The 14,596-nt window shown below is 45.0% G+C and overlaps 1 protein-coding gene across 1 annotated transcript; it reads left to right on the top strand.

The window, feature by feature from the left end:
- The first annotated feature begins 1,789 nt into the window (after positions 1-1,789).
- Positions 1,790-13,350, top strand: LOC140076193 (uncharacterized). The gene is made up of 3 exons (XM_072122707.1): positions 1,790-1,874; positions 3,366-3,455; positions 12,144-13,350. The coding sequence occupies exons 1-3, from the start codon at positions 1,790-1,792 to the stop codon at positions 13,244-13,246; spliced, it is 1,278 nt and encodes a 425-aa protein (XP_071978808.1). The 3' UTR covers positions 13,247-13,350.
- The last annotated feature ends 1,246 nt before the right edge of the window (positions 13,351-14,596 follow it).

The raw sequence follows: 14,596 nt of genomic DNA, 5'->3' as shown, positions 1-14,596 counted from the left end.
ACATCAGCTTTATTCTTTGGTTCGGTGCAATCGCGGTGATGTCAAATTTATATAGGTTTTATTGCGATTTAATACACTTTCAAAAATTAAACGAATGTGTACAAGAAAGAAAAAAATTTTTTTGCCATTTTCTGACGCTAATAACTTTTTCATACTTCGCTGCATCATTTTTTTGCGAAATGAGACGACGCTTTCAATGCTGACATTTTGAGGTCTGTGCGACATTATGATCACTTTTTATTCCATTTTTTATGTGATGTAAAAAAGTGTAAAAGTCGCATTTCAGAAATTTGGGTGCCATTTCCAATCTTGGAGGTCACCACCGGCCGTAACCGTTTTTATATTTTGATAGATCGGGCATTTTGGGACGCGGCGATACCTAATGTGTCTGTGATTTTTACTGTTTATTATGTTTTATATCAGTTCTAGGGAAAGGGGGGTGATTAGAATTTTTAATATTTTATTTATTTATTTAATTTTTTTTACTTTTTTTTTTCACTATTTCTTAGACCATCTAGGGTTATTGTTCCCTAGATGGTCTAAGAAATAGTGAAAAAAAAAAAGAAAAAAAAAGTTTTTCCTACCATATACTGCAATACTTCTGTATTGCAATATATGGCATTTTTGCAGGTTATTCATTACAATGAGCCACCAGCTCATTGTAACGAATCTGCAGATGCCATTTAGCCTCGGGTGAAACAAAGACCCGAGGCTACCATGGCAACCGATCGTTCGGGGGAGCGACGATCGGAATAAAGATGTCCTTTGCCGGCAGCATCGGAAAGGTTAATAGCCGCAATCGCTGCAAGCACCGACCGCAGTTATTAGCGGTGGGGGTTTGCTGCAATATGCAACAACCCGCACCCTTGCATTAAGAGGACTCAGCCCATGAGCCCTCTTCATACATACCCTGCCCCTCTGTGCCATAGAGCTACGGCGCAGAGCGTTAAGGGGTTAAATTCTGTGTTTTTTCCGAATCCATCAAGTTGTCTGAAATCCGATTGCGTGCACCAAAATCCCGGCTGAATTCGGCGCAAAACGGAAAGATTTGGGAAACCCAACGAAAGTGCAGCCGCGGAACCCTTAGTAAATGAGCCCCAATGTTTTTATTTATTAGAATTCTCATTATTATTTAGTTATACATGTAATTTAGTTACACACCTGAAACATGTGTCTCAATGAGCTGTTCCAGTTATTAGACCTGCTTTGCCTTGTGTAAACCTGAGTTACAAAATGTGCCAAAAATATAGGTCCATGATGTAAATAAATGGTGACTGAGGAATCAGAGGCAATGCACACAATAGGACCTTAGATGATAAGGCAAAAAACAAACTTTTTGTGGTGCAAAACCTTCTAAATTATGATCTTCTTCTGCTCCATGAAGCCATTTCCAGGGCAGGGCAGTCACATGGTCATTGGAGACGCCTTGTCTGCATGGATTTGCATTCCCTATTGTTCAGGATGTGGAATCAGTAGGGAATCACAAAGAGGTATTTCACATGGTAAAGATTTGCACATGAAGTTATCTAGTTTCATTAGAAAGACACATCCTGGCCTATCTTTGGTGGGAAGGGATGATAAACACATAACAAAGGAGAACAATCAAAGTGCCATAAACAATCAGCCTGGCTGATAAGGAAGTGGGACCAACACCCTTCATTTACATGGGGGAGGTTGTTGGGACAAAAGGGGGCAGACCAAGGGGTATAAGAGACCAAAGCAGGACTCACATGAGGAGAACTTCTTGGTGGAAGATCTTACTGGAGGAGCTTAGACTGAGAGACACAGAATGGAGAGAGAACTGATCCAGATATGTGCGGAGGAGGGAGCCTGGGAAGGAGGACATGACGCTGGTGCCAAGGACCCCCAGAATGGTAAGTACTGACAGCCATTGCCTCCTAGAACTCTGTCCCATTCTTTCTGCCTATATCCACTTCACCCAAGTGGTAGATATGTAAATGTGTAATATGTATCTATCCTATAGTGTGTATTGATGTGTAGTGTACATGTCATGGATGTAAACATATATGTTTGTATTTCTGTATGTATGAACATATTCATTACAATGTTGTATAACAGCATATTCCTCTATGCCATTCCATAATAACATAGGATTAGGGTTTGTTTGGAAGCATTTTGATTGACATGTGCCCTTTGAAAAACACTTGCACAACACCTGTAAATGGGGACATAGTTATACGCACACACAGTGCAGCTGAATAATACTCTATGGAAAACATGTGGCACTTGTTACTGAACATCTGCTTTTCATTGTGTGTTCACATTTTGTAGTTAAATGCATCACAACTGCATTGTCATCCGTTCTGATGTGGTTTTAGGTGCATTTTCTTAAATTAACCAATGAAAGTCATTAACAACAATGTGGAGGTATAGGGGTGCAGGGATGTAGAGGTATAGGGGTGCAGGGATGTAGAGGTATAGGGGTGCAGGGATATAGAGGTATAGGGGTGCAGGGATGTAGAGGTATAGGGGTGCAGGGATGTAGATGTATAGGGGTGCAGGGATGTAGAGGTATAGGGGTGCAGGGATGTAGAAGTGTAGGGGTGCAGGGATGTAGAGGTATAGTGGTGCAGGGATGTAGATGTATAGTGGTGCAGGGATGTAGAGGTATAGCGGTGCAGGGATGTAGAGGTATAGGGGTGCAGGGATGTAGAGGTGTAGGGGTGCAGGGATGTAGAGGTATAGTGGTGCAGGGATGTAGAGGTATAGTGGTGCAGGGATGTAGAGGTATAGTGGTGCAGGGATGTAGAGGCATGGGGGTGCAGGGATATAGAGGTATAGGGGTGCAGGAATATAGAGGTGCAGGGATGTAGAGGTGTAGGGGTACAGGGATGTAGAGGTATAGGGGTGCAGGGATGTAGAGGTATAGGCAGGCAGATATATGAGGGAGGAGGGATGTAGAGGTGTGGGGATGCAGGAATCGAAGGGATAGGGGTGCAGGGATATAAATATGTAGGGGTGCAGCTATGTGGGGGTGCAGCTATGTATAGGTATAAGGGAGTAAGGATGCTGTGCAGGGATGCAGAAAAGTAGTGGTACAGGTAAATAGGGGGGCAGGAATATAGAGGTATAGGGTGCAGGAATGTAAAGGTGCAGATATGGTGGGGAATAGTAAGCAGAGATGTAGGAACATAAAGCATGAGATATGAACAAAAAAGGGTCAGTCATCTTTAATCTGGAAATTTGTGTGTCTGCTTTTGTTATATCAGGCAGCTGAGTCAGTGTTTAATTTTTAAAGATGTACAAAGGTTGCAATCTCTTCTGCAAACTCTTCTGCCTGAGTCAACTCGGCCCTGGAGTACATTTGGGAAATATTTGTGACTTTTTTCTGTGATTTGCCTCAGATTTGTGGATTTCCATATGTCCACATTTGGAAATAGAAATAGAAATATCAGGCACAACACTGAGAAACTCTGGAGTGGCACATTTTGTTGGTGAGTTTTAATGAGAATTCACACAGGAGAGAAGCTGTTTTTGTGTTCAGAATGTGGCAAATATATGAAAGTGAAATCATAAATGATAAGAAATAAGACAATTTAGCAATGAATGTAGAAATTTTTATAAATATGTATATTTTAAAATGTTATTAATAGAGAGGAGCGAGCACTAAAATGCTCGGGTACTCGTTATTCGAGACGAACTTTTCCCGATGCTCGAGTGCTCGTCTCGAATAACGAGCCCCATTGAAGTCAATGGGAGACTCGAGCATTTTTCAAGGGGACCAAGGCTCTGCACAGGGAAGCTTGGCCAAACACCTGGGAACCTCAGAAAAGGATGGAAACACCACGGAAATGGACAGGAAACAGCAGGGGCAGCATGAATGGATGCCTCTGAGGCTGCTTAATCGCACCATTATGCCAAAATTATGGGCAACAGCATGGCCATGACAGAGTGACAGAATGAAGCTAGATAGCATCTAAAACATCCAATAATTGACCCTGACACTATAGGGGACTTCATGCAGAGGCAGCTAGAGAGTGGCATGGCGACATACCCTAAATGGACTCAGGCTTCAAACCAATGGGTGGCAGAGAGGAACCAAAGGAGGTGAGCAAGAAGCGCTCAAATAATATCGGTACATGATAAAAGTTTGCCAGTATATTTTGTGGATTACACAGCAGGGTGGCGACAAAGTTAACATTGAAGCCATGAAAACAACCCAAAATTCTGCCTGACACAGCTCGTTTGATAAGGGGACCATGTATGGAGGCAGTGAACTAGTAGTAGATTAAAGGTGCTGCAGTTAAAACTATGTTAGTTGGATCTTGGCATGGAGCTGGCGCTCCACTGCCAGGCGAGCTTTCGCCAATCCAAGCCCCTGTCTCTAGGCTACTCCCCAAACAGCACTTCTAAGAACCTTTTGTATAAGATCAAGTGTAATAGCGTTCTTATAAGTTTAGGATATGACGGGTGAGGGGAATGGAAACAGATGCGCAAGAAGCGCTGAAATAATATTGGTAAATGATAAAAGTTTGCCAGTATATTTTGTGGATTACACAGCAGGGTGGCGACAAAGTTAACAAGTTTGTTGTGGAAGCCATGAAAACAACCCAAAATTATGCCTGACACAGCTTGTTTGATAAGGGGACCATGTATACCTACAGTTCATGCCAGTCGCTGCTCTGGCTGCCAGTCTCCTTTCGAATACAGTTTAAAACAATAACCCTCATCCATAAAGCTCTGTATAATGCTGCACCCCCCTACCTCTCCTCTCTTATCTCAGTCTATCGCCCAACCCGTGCTCTTAGATCCGCCAGTGATCTTAGATCAACCTCTACCCTAGTGCGGACCTCCCACTCGCGTCTCCAAGACTTCTCTAGAGCTGCACCAATTCTATGGAATGCTCTGCCCCGGACTATCAGACTAATACCTAACCTCCAAAGTTTCAAACGTGCTCTTAAAACCCATTTCTTTAGGCAAGCCTATAACACTCATTAACTGCATGAAGTTTTAACTCTTCTACTAACCCGTCCTGTGTCGTCCTCCCATCTGTTATCCAGCAACCAACAGGCACCAGACTTCTATGCAGTCCCATTCACCCTGGACCTGGTGACGGCTGAGTGGTTCAAGCGACAGCAATTCCATTTATTATATTTTGTTCTATTCCCTAAGAAGAATGGCTTGACCATTAAAAATTCTTTTACCTCGTGTTACCCCATCATCTTCATAAACCGTAAGCTCTGGCGAACAGGGACCTCACTCCTGTTGTTCCATACAAATGTTGTGCTCTGTTACATTACATTTGTATTTGTTTCCTATGATTTGTAAAGCGCTACGGAATATGATGGCGCTATATAAATAAAGATTATTATTATTATTATTATGGAGGCAGTGAACTAGTAGTAGATTAAAGGTGCTGCACTTAAAACTATGTTAGTTGTATCTTGGGATGGAGCTGGCGCTCCGCTTCCAGGCGAGCTTTCGCCAATCCAAGCCCCTGTCTCTAGGCTACTCCCCAAACAGCACTTCTAAGAACCTTTTGTATAAGATCAAGTGTAGTAGCGTTCTTATAAGTTTGGGATATGGCGAGAGAGGGGAATGTAAACAGATGCGCAAGAAGCGCTGAAATAATATCGGTAAATGATAAAAGTTTGCCAGTATCTTTTGTGGATTACACAGCAGGGTGGCGAGAAAGTTAACAAGTTTGATGTGGAATGCCCTGTAATAGCTCTTGGGCGGTGTGCCTTTTATCGGCTAGGCTCAGCAGTTTGAGCACCGCCTGCTGTCGCTTAGCGACGGCACTGCTGCTGTGCCTAGAGCTACCGACTGATGGCGCCATGGCCACGGATGGTAATTCGGAGGAGGAGGAGGTGGAGGAGGGGTGGGAGGAGGAGGAGGTATAGTAGGCCTTTGAGACCTGGACCGAGGTAGGCCCCGCAATCCTCTGCGTCGGCAGTATATCACCAGCCCCAGGGTCAGACTCGGTCCCAGCGTGCACCAAGTTAAGTGTAGTAGCGTTCTTATAAGTTTGGGATATGGCGGGTGAGGGGAATGTAAACAGATGCGCAAGAAGCGCTGAAATAATATTGGTAAATGATAAAAGTTTGCCAGTATATTTTGTGGATAACACAGCAGGGTGGCGACAAAGTTAACAAGTTTGTTGTGGAAGCCATGAAAACAACCCAAAATTCTGCCTGTCAAAGCTCGTTTGATAAGGGGACCATGTATGGAGGCAGTGAACTAGTAGTAGATTAAAGGTGCTGCAGTTAAAACTTTGTTAGTTGGATCTTGGCATGGAGCTGGCGCTCCGCTGCCAGGCGAGCTTTCGCCAATCCAAGCCCGTGTCTCTAGGCTACTCCCCAAACAGCACTTCTAAGAACCTTTTGTATAAGATCAAGTGTAGTAGCGTTCTTATAAGTTTAGGATATGGCGGGTGAGGGGAATGTAAACAGAAGCGCAAGAAGCGCTGAAATAATATTGGTAAATGATAAAAGTTTGCCAGTATATTTTGTGGATAACACAGCTGGGTGGCGACAAAGTTAACAACTTTGATGTGGAATCCATGAAAACAACCCAAATTTCTGCCTGACACACCTCGTTTGATAAAGGGACGATGTATGGAGGCAGCTATATGGACGACTTTTGGAGGTAGCAATGGAGACAACGTGTGGAGGCTGCTATGGAGACAATTTAATTTGGATAGTGCCTGTATGTGGCAGTCCAAAAAAGTTTTCAAACCAGAGGAGCAGGTAGGTGGCCCTCCAGAAAAATGGAATAGATTGAGTGCCTGTATGTGGCAGTCCAAAAAAGTTTTCAAACCAGAGGAGCAGGTAGGTGGCCCTCCAGAAAAATGGAATAGATTGAGTGCCTGTATGTGGCAGTCCAAAAAAGTTTTCAAACCAGAGGAGCAGGTAGGTGGCCCTCCAGAAAAATGGAATAGATTGAGTGCCTGTATGTGGCAGTCCCAAAAAGTTTTCAAACCAGAGGAGCAGGTAGGTGGCCCTCCAGAAAAATGGAATAGATTGAGTGCCTGTATGTGGCAGTCCAAAAAACTTTTCAAACCAGAGGAGCAGGTAGGTGGCCCTCCAGAAAAATGGAATAGATTGAGTGCCTGTATGTGGCAGTCCAAAAAAGTTTTCAAACCAGAGGAGCAGGTAGGTGGCCCTCCAGAAAAATTGAATAGATTGAGTGCCTGTATGTGGCACTCCCAAAAATTGTTTAAAACAGAGGACCGGGTCGGTGGCCCTCCAGAAAAATTAAATGCATAAAGTACTATAGCTAGAGCCAGTGGGCCCTGTCAAAAAATAGCCAGTTTCCTCTGCTTTACTGTACAAAGAGGAGGAGAAGGAGGAAAATGAGGAGGAGTGGATAAATTATTCAGGTTGAGCTTCCTTCACCTGGTGGAGATTGGAAATTATGAGAAATCCAGGCTTTATTCATCTTAATAAGCGTCAGCCTGTCAGCGCTGTCAGTCGACAGGCGTGTACGCTTATCGGTGATGATGCCACCAGCTGCACTGAAAACCCGCTCGGACAAGACGCTAGCGGCAGGGGAGGCAAGAACCTCCAAGGCGTACAGCGCCAGTTCGTGCCACATGTCCAGCTTTGAAACCCAGTAGTTGTAGGGAGCTGTGTGATCATTTAGGACGATGGTATGGTCAGCTACGTACTCCCTCACCATCTTTCTGTAAAGATCAGCCCTACTCTGCCGAGACTGGGGACAGGTGACAGTGTCTTGCTGGGGTGACATAAAGCTCGCAAAAGCCTTGTAAAGCGTACCCTTGCCAGTGCTGGACAAGCTGCCTGCTCGCCTACTCTCCCTCGCTACTTGTCCCGCAGAACTACGCACTCTGCCGCTAGCGCTGTCAGAAGGGAAATACTGTTTCAGCTTGTGCACCAGGGCCTGCTGGTATTCATGCATTCTCACACTCCTTTCCTCTCCAGGGATGAGAGTGGAAAGATTTTGCTTGTACCGTGGGTCCAGGAGAGTGAACACCCAGTAATCGGTGCTGGAATAAATTCTTTGAACGCGAGGGTCACGGGATAGGCAGCCTAGCATGAAATCTGCCATATGCGCCAGAGTACCAACGCGTAAGAATTCACTCCCCTCACTTGCCTGACTGTCCATTTCCTCCTCCTCCAACTCCTCTTCTTCTGCCCATACACGCTGAACAGTGAAGGACTCAACAATGGTCCCCTCTTGTGTCTCGCCAACATTCTCCTCCTCTTCCTCCTCATCCTCCTCCACCTCCACCTCCTCCGATATGCGCTGAGAAACAGACCTAAGGGTGCTTTGGCTATCAACAAGGGAATCTTCTTCCCCCGTCTCTTGTGACGAGCGCAAAGCTTCCGACTTCATGCTGATCAGAGATTTTTTCAACAGGCCAAGCAGCGGGATGGTGAGGCTGATGATGGCGGCATCGCCACTGACCATCTGTGTTGACTCCTCAAAGTTACTCAGCACCTGACAGATATCAGACATCCACGTCCACTCCTCATTGTAGACTTGAGGAAGTTGACTGACCATACTACCAGTTCTGGTGGAAGTTGTCATCTGGCAGTCTACAATCGCTCTGCGCTGCTGGTAAACTCTGGATAACATGGTCAGTGTTGAATTCCTCCTCGTGGGCACGTCGCACAACAGTCGGTGAGCGGGCAGTTGGAGGCGGCGCTGCGCTGCCCTGAGAGTGGCAGCATCTGTGCTGGACTTCCTGAAATGCGCACAGATGCGGCGCACCTTCGTGAGCAAATCAGACAGATTGGGGTATGTCTTGAGGAAACGCTGAACTATCAGATTTAACACATGGGCCAGGCATGGCACATGTGTCAGTCAGCCGAGTTGCAGAGCCGCCACCAGGTTACGGCCGTTGTCACACACAACCATGCCTGGCTTCAGGTTCAGCGGTGCCAGCCACAGATCAGTCTGCGCCGTGATGCCCTGTAATAGTTCTTGGGCGGTGTGCCTTTTATCGCCTAGGCTCAGCAGTTTGAGCACCGCCTGCTGTCGCTTAGCGACGGCACTGCTGCTGTGCCTAGAGCTACCGACTGATGGCGCCATGCCCACGGATGGTAGTTCGGAGGAGGAGGTGGAGGAGGGGTGGGAGGAGGAGGAGGCATAGTAGGCCTGAAACACCTGGACCGAGGTAGGCCCCGCAATCCTTGGCGTCGGCAGTATATGACCAGCCGCAGGGTCAGACTCGGTCCCAGCCTCCACCAAGTTAACCCAATGTGCCGTCAGCGAAATATAGTGGCCCTGCCCGGCAGCACTCGTCCACGTGTCCGTGGTCAGGTGGACCCTGTCAGAAATGGCGTTGGTCAGGGCACAGATGATGTTGTCTGACACGTGCTGGTGCAGGGCTGGGACGGCACATCGGGAAAAGTAGTGGCGGCTGGGGACCGAATACCGAGGGGCGGCCGCTGCCATGAGGTTGGTAAAGGCCTCGGTCTCTACTAGCCTATAGGGCAGCATCTCCAGGCTGAGCAATCTGGAGATGTGGACATTAAGGGCTTGGGCGTGCGGGTGGGTTGCACTATATTTGCGTTTCCGCTCCAGCGTCTGGGGTATGGAGAGCTGAACGCTGGTGGATGCTGTGGAGGATCGTGGAGGCGACGATGGGGTTTTTGTGGCAGGGTCCTGGGCAGGGGGCTGACTATCAGCTGACACAGGGGAAGGAGCAGTGGTGTGCACGGCTCGTTGCCACTGAGTGGGGTGTTTAGCATTCATATGCCTGCGCATACTGGTGGTAGTTAAGCTATTAGTGGTGGAACCCCTGCTGATCCTGGTTTGGCAAATGTTGCACACCACAGTCCGTCGGTCATCCGGTGTTTCCTTAAAGAACCTCCAGACTTCTGAAAATCTAGCCCTCGCCGCAGGAGCCCTTGCCACGGGAGCTTCACTAGTTGACACATTTGGCGCTGATGCACCAGGTCTGGCCCTGCCTCTCCGTCTGGCCCCACCACTGCCTCTTCCAACCTGTTCTGGTCGAGGACTCTCCTCCGTCTCAGAAGCACTGTGTTCACCCGGCCTATCAACCCAGCTTGGGTCTGTCACCTCATCATCCTCCGATCCCTCAGTCTGCTCCCCCCTCGGACTTCCTGCCCTGACAACAACTTCCCCACTGTCTGACAACCGTGTCTCCTCATCGTCGGACACCTCTTTACACACTTCTTCCACTACGTCAAGAAGGTCATCATCACCCACAGACTGCGACTGGTGGAAAACCTGGGCATCGGAAAATTGCTCAGCAGCAACCGGACAAGTGGTTTGTGACTGTGGGAAGGGTCCAGAAAACAGTTCCTCAGAGTATGCCGGTTCAAATGCCAAATTTTCCTGGGAGGGGGCAGACTGGGGGGGAGGAGGCTGAGGTGCAGGAGCTGGAGGAGTGCCGATTTCGGTGACATGGGTGGACTGCGTGGAAGACTGACTGGTGGACAAATTGCTCGAAGCATTGTCGGCAATCCACGACATCACCTGTTCGCACTGTTCTGGCCTCAACAGTGCTCTACCACGAGTCCCAGTAACTTCAGACATGAACCTAGGGAGTGTAGCTCTGCGGCATTCCCCTGCTCCCTCATCAGCAGGTGGTGTCTCACCCCGCCCAGGACCACGGCCTCTGATTCCTGCAGTAGTTGGACGCCCACGTCCCCGCCCTCGTCCTCTACCCCTAGCCCTCGGGTTAAACATTTTGAAAATGAAAGTTATAACTTTAATTTTTTTTTTACTTTTTTTTGTGTTTTTTTGTGTTTTTTAATTTTTTTTTTGTGTTTTTTAGTTTTTAAAACCAAACAATGCTATCCTATTGCTATGGCTATTTTCTAGCCAAGTATGAAAGCACACTGCTATGCCAGATGAGATGACGCTGAGTTATGAAAACATAAACGTAAAATAAAAAGGAAATGGCAGACTGTGCCTAATTGAAATCCAACCCCTAATAAATTTTCCCACTTCGGTCTTTGCGATGGATATGTGCGTCACTAAGCGCAAAACACAGCGGTCGCAAGTCTCACTACAAATTGCTCACAATTTGCTAGTAGATGCACTGCAGCGAGGACAGCCACCAGCAGATCAACCAGAAATCAAATATATATAACGCTACTGTAGGCGTAAGTAAGCCGTTTGGATTCTCCTTTGGCTATTTTCTAGCCAAGTATGAAAGCACACTGATGAGATGACGCTGAGTTATGAAAAAATAAACGTAAAATAAAAAGAAACTGCCAGACTGTGCCTAATTGAAATCCAACCCCTAATAAATTTTCCCACTTCGGTCTTTGCGATGGATATGTGCGTCACTAAGCGCAAAACACAGCGGTCGCAAGTCTCACTACAAATTGCTCACAATTTGCTAGTAGATGCACTGCAGCAAGGACAGCCACCAGCAGATCAACCAGAAATCAAATATATATAACGCTACAGTAGGCGTAAGTAAGCCGTTTGGATTCTCCTATGGCTATTTTCTAGCCAAGTATGAAAGCACACTGCTATGCCAGATGAGATGACACTGAGTTATTAAAAAAAATAAACGTAAAATAAAAAGTAAATGGCAGACTGTGCCTAATTGAAATCAAACCCCTAATAAATTTTCCCACTTTGGTGTTTGAGGTGGATATGTGTGTCACTAAGAGCTAAACACAACGGTAGCAAGTCCCCCTGCAAATTCCTCACAATATGGTACTAGCTGCACTACTAGTGCCAGCAAGCCCAGCCACAAGCAAACAAAAAAAAAAAAGTATAACGTTATTGTAGCCCTAAGAAGGGCTGTTGGGTTCTTGTTGAATCACTCCTGCCTAACACTATTCTAATAGAACACCCTAACGCTTTCCCTGACCAGCAGCAGCTCTCTCCCTAGCGGCATCCAGACACAGAATGATCCGAGCAGCGCGGGCAGCGGCTAGTCTATCCCAGGGTCACCTGATCTGGCCAGCCAACCACTGCTATCGACGTGTAAGGGTACCACGTCATGCTGGGTGGAGTGCAGAGTCTCCTGGCTTGTGATTGGCTCTGTTTCTGGCCGCCAAAAAGCAAAACGGCGGGAGCTGCCATTTTCTCGAGCGGGCGAAGTATTCGTCCGAGCAACGAGCAGTTTCGAGTACGCTAATGCTCGAACGAGCATCAAGCTCGGACGAGTATGTTCGCTCATCTCTAGTTATTAACTTTGTAATTAATTATCCTGTTATTCCCGGCAGATGACATTACAAGGAGCTCAGAGGAACATCTGATATCTTCCGATATTAAAGCTCATGATTGTGGGATCACACAAGATACAAATAAAGAACCCAACAGCAGAAAGGATTCACCCTCAGACCTTCATTGCAACAATCTATCATCTGATCCTATTACACTAAGAGATCCCACTAAGGAGAAGACTCTTTCATGTAGTGAATGTGGCAAATGTTTTCCTTCTAAATCCAAGCTCCTTGCACATATGAGAATTCACACAGGGGAGAAGCCATTTTCATGTTTAGAATGTGGCAAATGTTTTATTCAAAAATCAAGTATTGTTATACATGAGAGAATTCACACAGGGGAGAAGCCATTTTCATGCTCAGAATGTGGAAAATGTTTCATTCAAAAGTCATATCTTGTTAAACATAAAATAATTCACACAGGGGAGAAGCCATTTTCATGTTCAGAATGTGGAAAATGTTTTATTCAAAAAACAAAGCTTGTTAGACATGCGAGAATTCACACAGGGGAGAAGCCATTTTCATGCTCAGAATGTGGAAAATGTTTTACTAATAAATTTGGCCTTCTTAAACATGAGAGAATTCACACAGGGGAGAGGCCATTTTCATGTTCAGAATGTGGAAAATGTTTTATTCATAAATCAGATCTTGTTTTACATGAGAGAACTCACACAGGGGATAAGCTGTTTTCATGTTCAGAATGTGGGAAATGTTTTATTCATAAATCAGATCTTGTGTTACATGAGAGATTTCATACAGGGGAGAAGCCATTTTCATGCTTAGAATGTGGGAAATGTTTTAGTAGGAAATCACATCTTGTTGTACATGAGAGAATTCACACAGGGGAGAAGCCGTTTTCATGTTCAGAATGCGATACATGTTTTCCATATAATTCTTTACTTAAATTACATCAGAGAATTCACACAGGGGAGAAGCCGTTTTCATGTTCAGAATGTGGCAAATGTTTCATTGGAAAATCAGCCCTTGTGGTACATCAGAGAATTCACACAGGGGAGAAACCGTTTTCTTGTTCACATTGTGGCAAATGTTTTGCTCAGAAATCACAACTGTACAAACATCAGAATATTCATACAAGAAAGTAAGCATCTTATACGGAAACTGTCTTCATGAAGGGCATTTTCCAGAAGTGGTGATGCTGGTAATGCTCAATATAAATAATTTTTTGTTTTAAACAGTTTTACTTCTTTACAATCCTTTAGTTAATCCTCTGTTTAGTTTTGTTAATCCTTTCCTGAGTCCCAGGGGGTGGGGGTTGGGGGGTCACTTTAAATGTAAATGGTCATCTGCATAATTGCATCTCTCCTCCCTTAGCATCGCTCCTCACTCCTCCTCAGACCATCACCTCCCACATCCTTTCTCTCCTCCTCCCCCTGACAACTGTCTACACTTGAAGTTCTCCCACTCATCACCTTCAATGCTTAGAATGTGACAAACGTTTTACTTTGATGAACAAATTTTGACATATGAGAGAAGCCACAAGCGGAGAAGCCATATTTATATTAAACATCTGCATTTGTAATTGAGTTTGATGATGAATTGTATGAAATGTATTAACCAATAAACTTCACAATAAATTACAGAACTTGTACAAATATTTAACACAATCAGAAAAGGAGAGAAAAATGTGGAGAAGCTCGGATAAAGGAGCAGCTGATGTTTTAACCTAGTAAGGACATTGTGTTCTTACAGTGGGATTTCTGTTTAAAGAAGACACAATTGTTCAAAATAGGTTAATATGTCAGTTCCGATCCGGCTGTTAACCTGTTCTATCCCGCAGTCAATGCACTGACCTCGGGATCTATGTACCTACGTAGGGTTCCCTCCTTCTCCTCCTGGCCTCAAATCCGGGCATCCAGGGACCTAATGAAGGTCCCCGGGTCTGCCGTCGGCACATGCCTGCTCAATCCAACCCCTATGTTGATGCATCGGCTGACACTTCTAATGCAATTCAAAACATGTTTATTGCAGTGCATTAGTATGAACCAGTGATCACATGGTCATATGATAGTATTGAAAGAAAAAAAATGCAAAAAAAACACATAAAATAAAAATTATTAAAATGTATCAAAAGCCCCTAACACATATAAAACAATAAATAATTTAAAAAAGTGGAAAAAGTAAAAAAAAAACACAACATATTTCATATCACCGCATCCTAAAATTCCCAATCTACAAAAATGTAGAAATGCTTATTGTAAAAATCGCAATGCCCCGAAAATCTTAGCAATAAAAACATTAGCCCATCCCGGATTAAAAGACATTTTAGCCGACTCTGTACTCCTAAGCATGAAAAAGTTATTGCAGTCAGAATATGGTAAAAGTAATAATTTATTTGGTACAACAAGTTTTAATTTTTGGTAAAATCTACTAACACCTAATAAAACCTAATAATAACACCTATGTAAATTTAGTATCTCTGTGATCATATGGAA

The sequence above is a fragment of the Engystomops pustulosus genome, chromosome 8 (assembly GCF_040894005.1).
Source record: "Engystomops pustulosus chromosome 8, aEngPut4.maternal, whole genome shotgun sequence".
NCBI lineage: Eukaryota > Metazoa > Chordata > Amphibia > Anura > Leptodactylidae > Engystomops > Engystomops pustulosus.
This window is presented reverse-complemented; position numbering and strand designations above follow the sequence as displayed.

Bases quoted from the DNA above. Each gene is read 5' to 3' on its own strand.
- LOC140076193 (XM_072122707.1), top strand. From the start codon at position 1,790: ATGGAGAGAGAACTGATCCAGATATGTGCGGAGGAGGGAGCCTGGGAA. The intron at 1,875-3,365 runs GTAAGTACTGAC...GATTTGCCTCAG, and splicing joins TGCCAAGGACCCCCAGAATG to ATTTGTGGATTTCCATATGT. The intron at 3,456-12,143 runs GTGAGTTTTAAT...TATTCCCGGCAG, and splicing joins TGGAGTGGCACATTTTGTTG to ATGACATTACAAGGAGCTCA.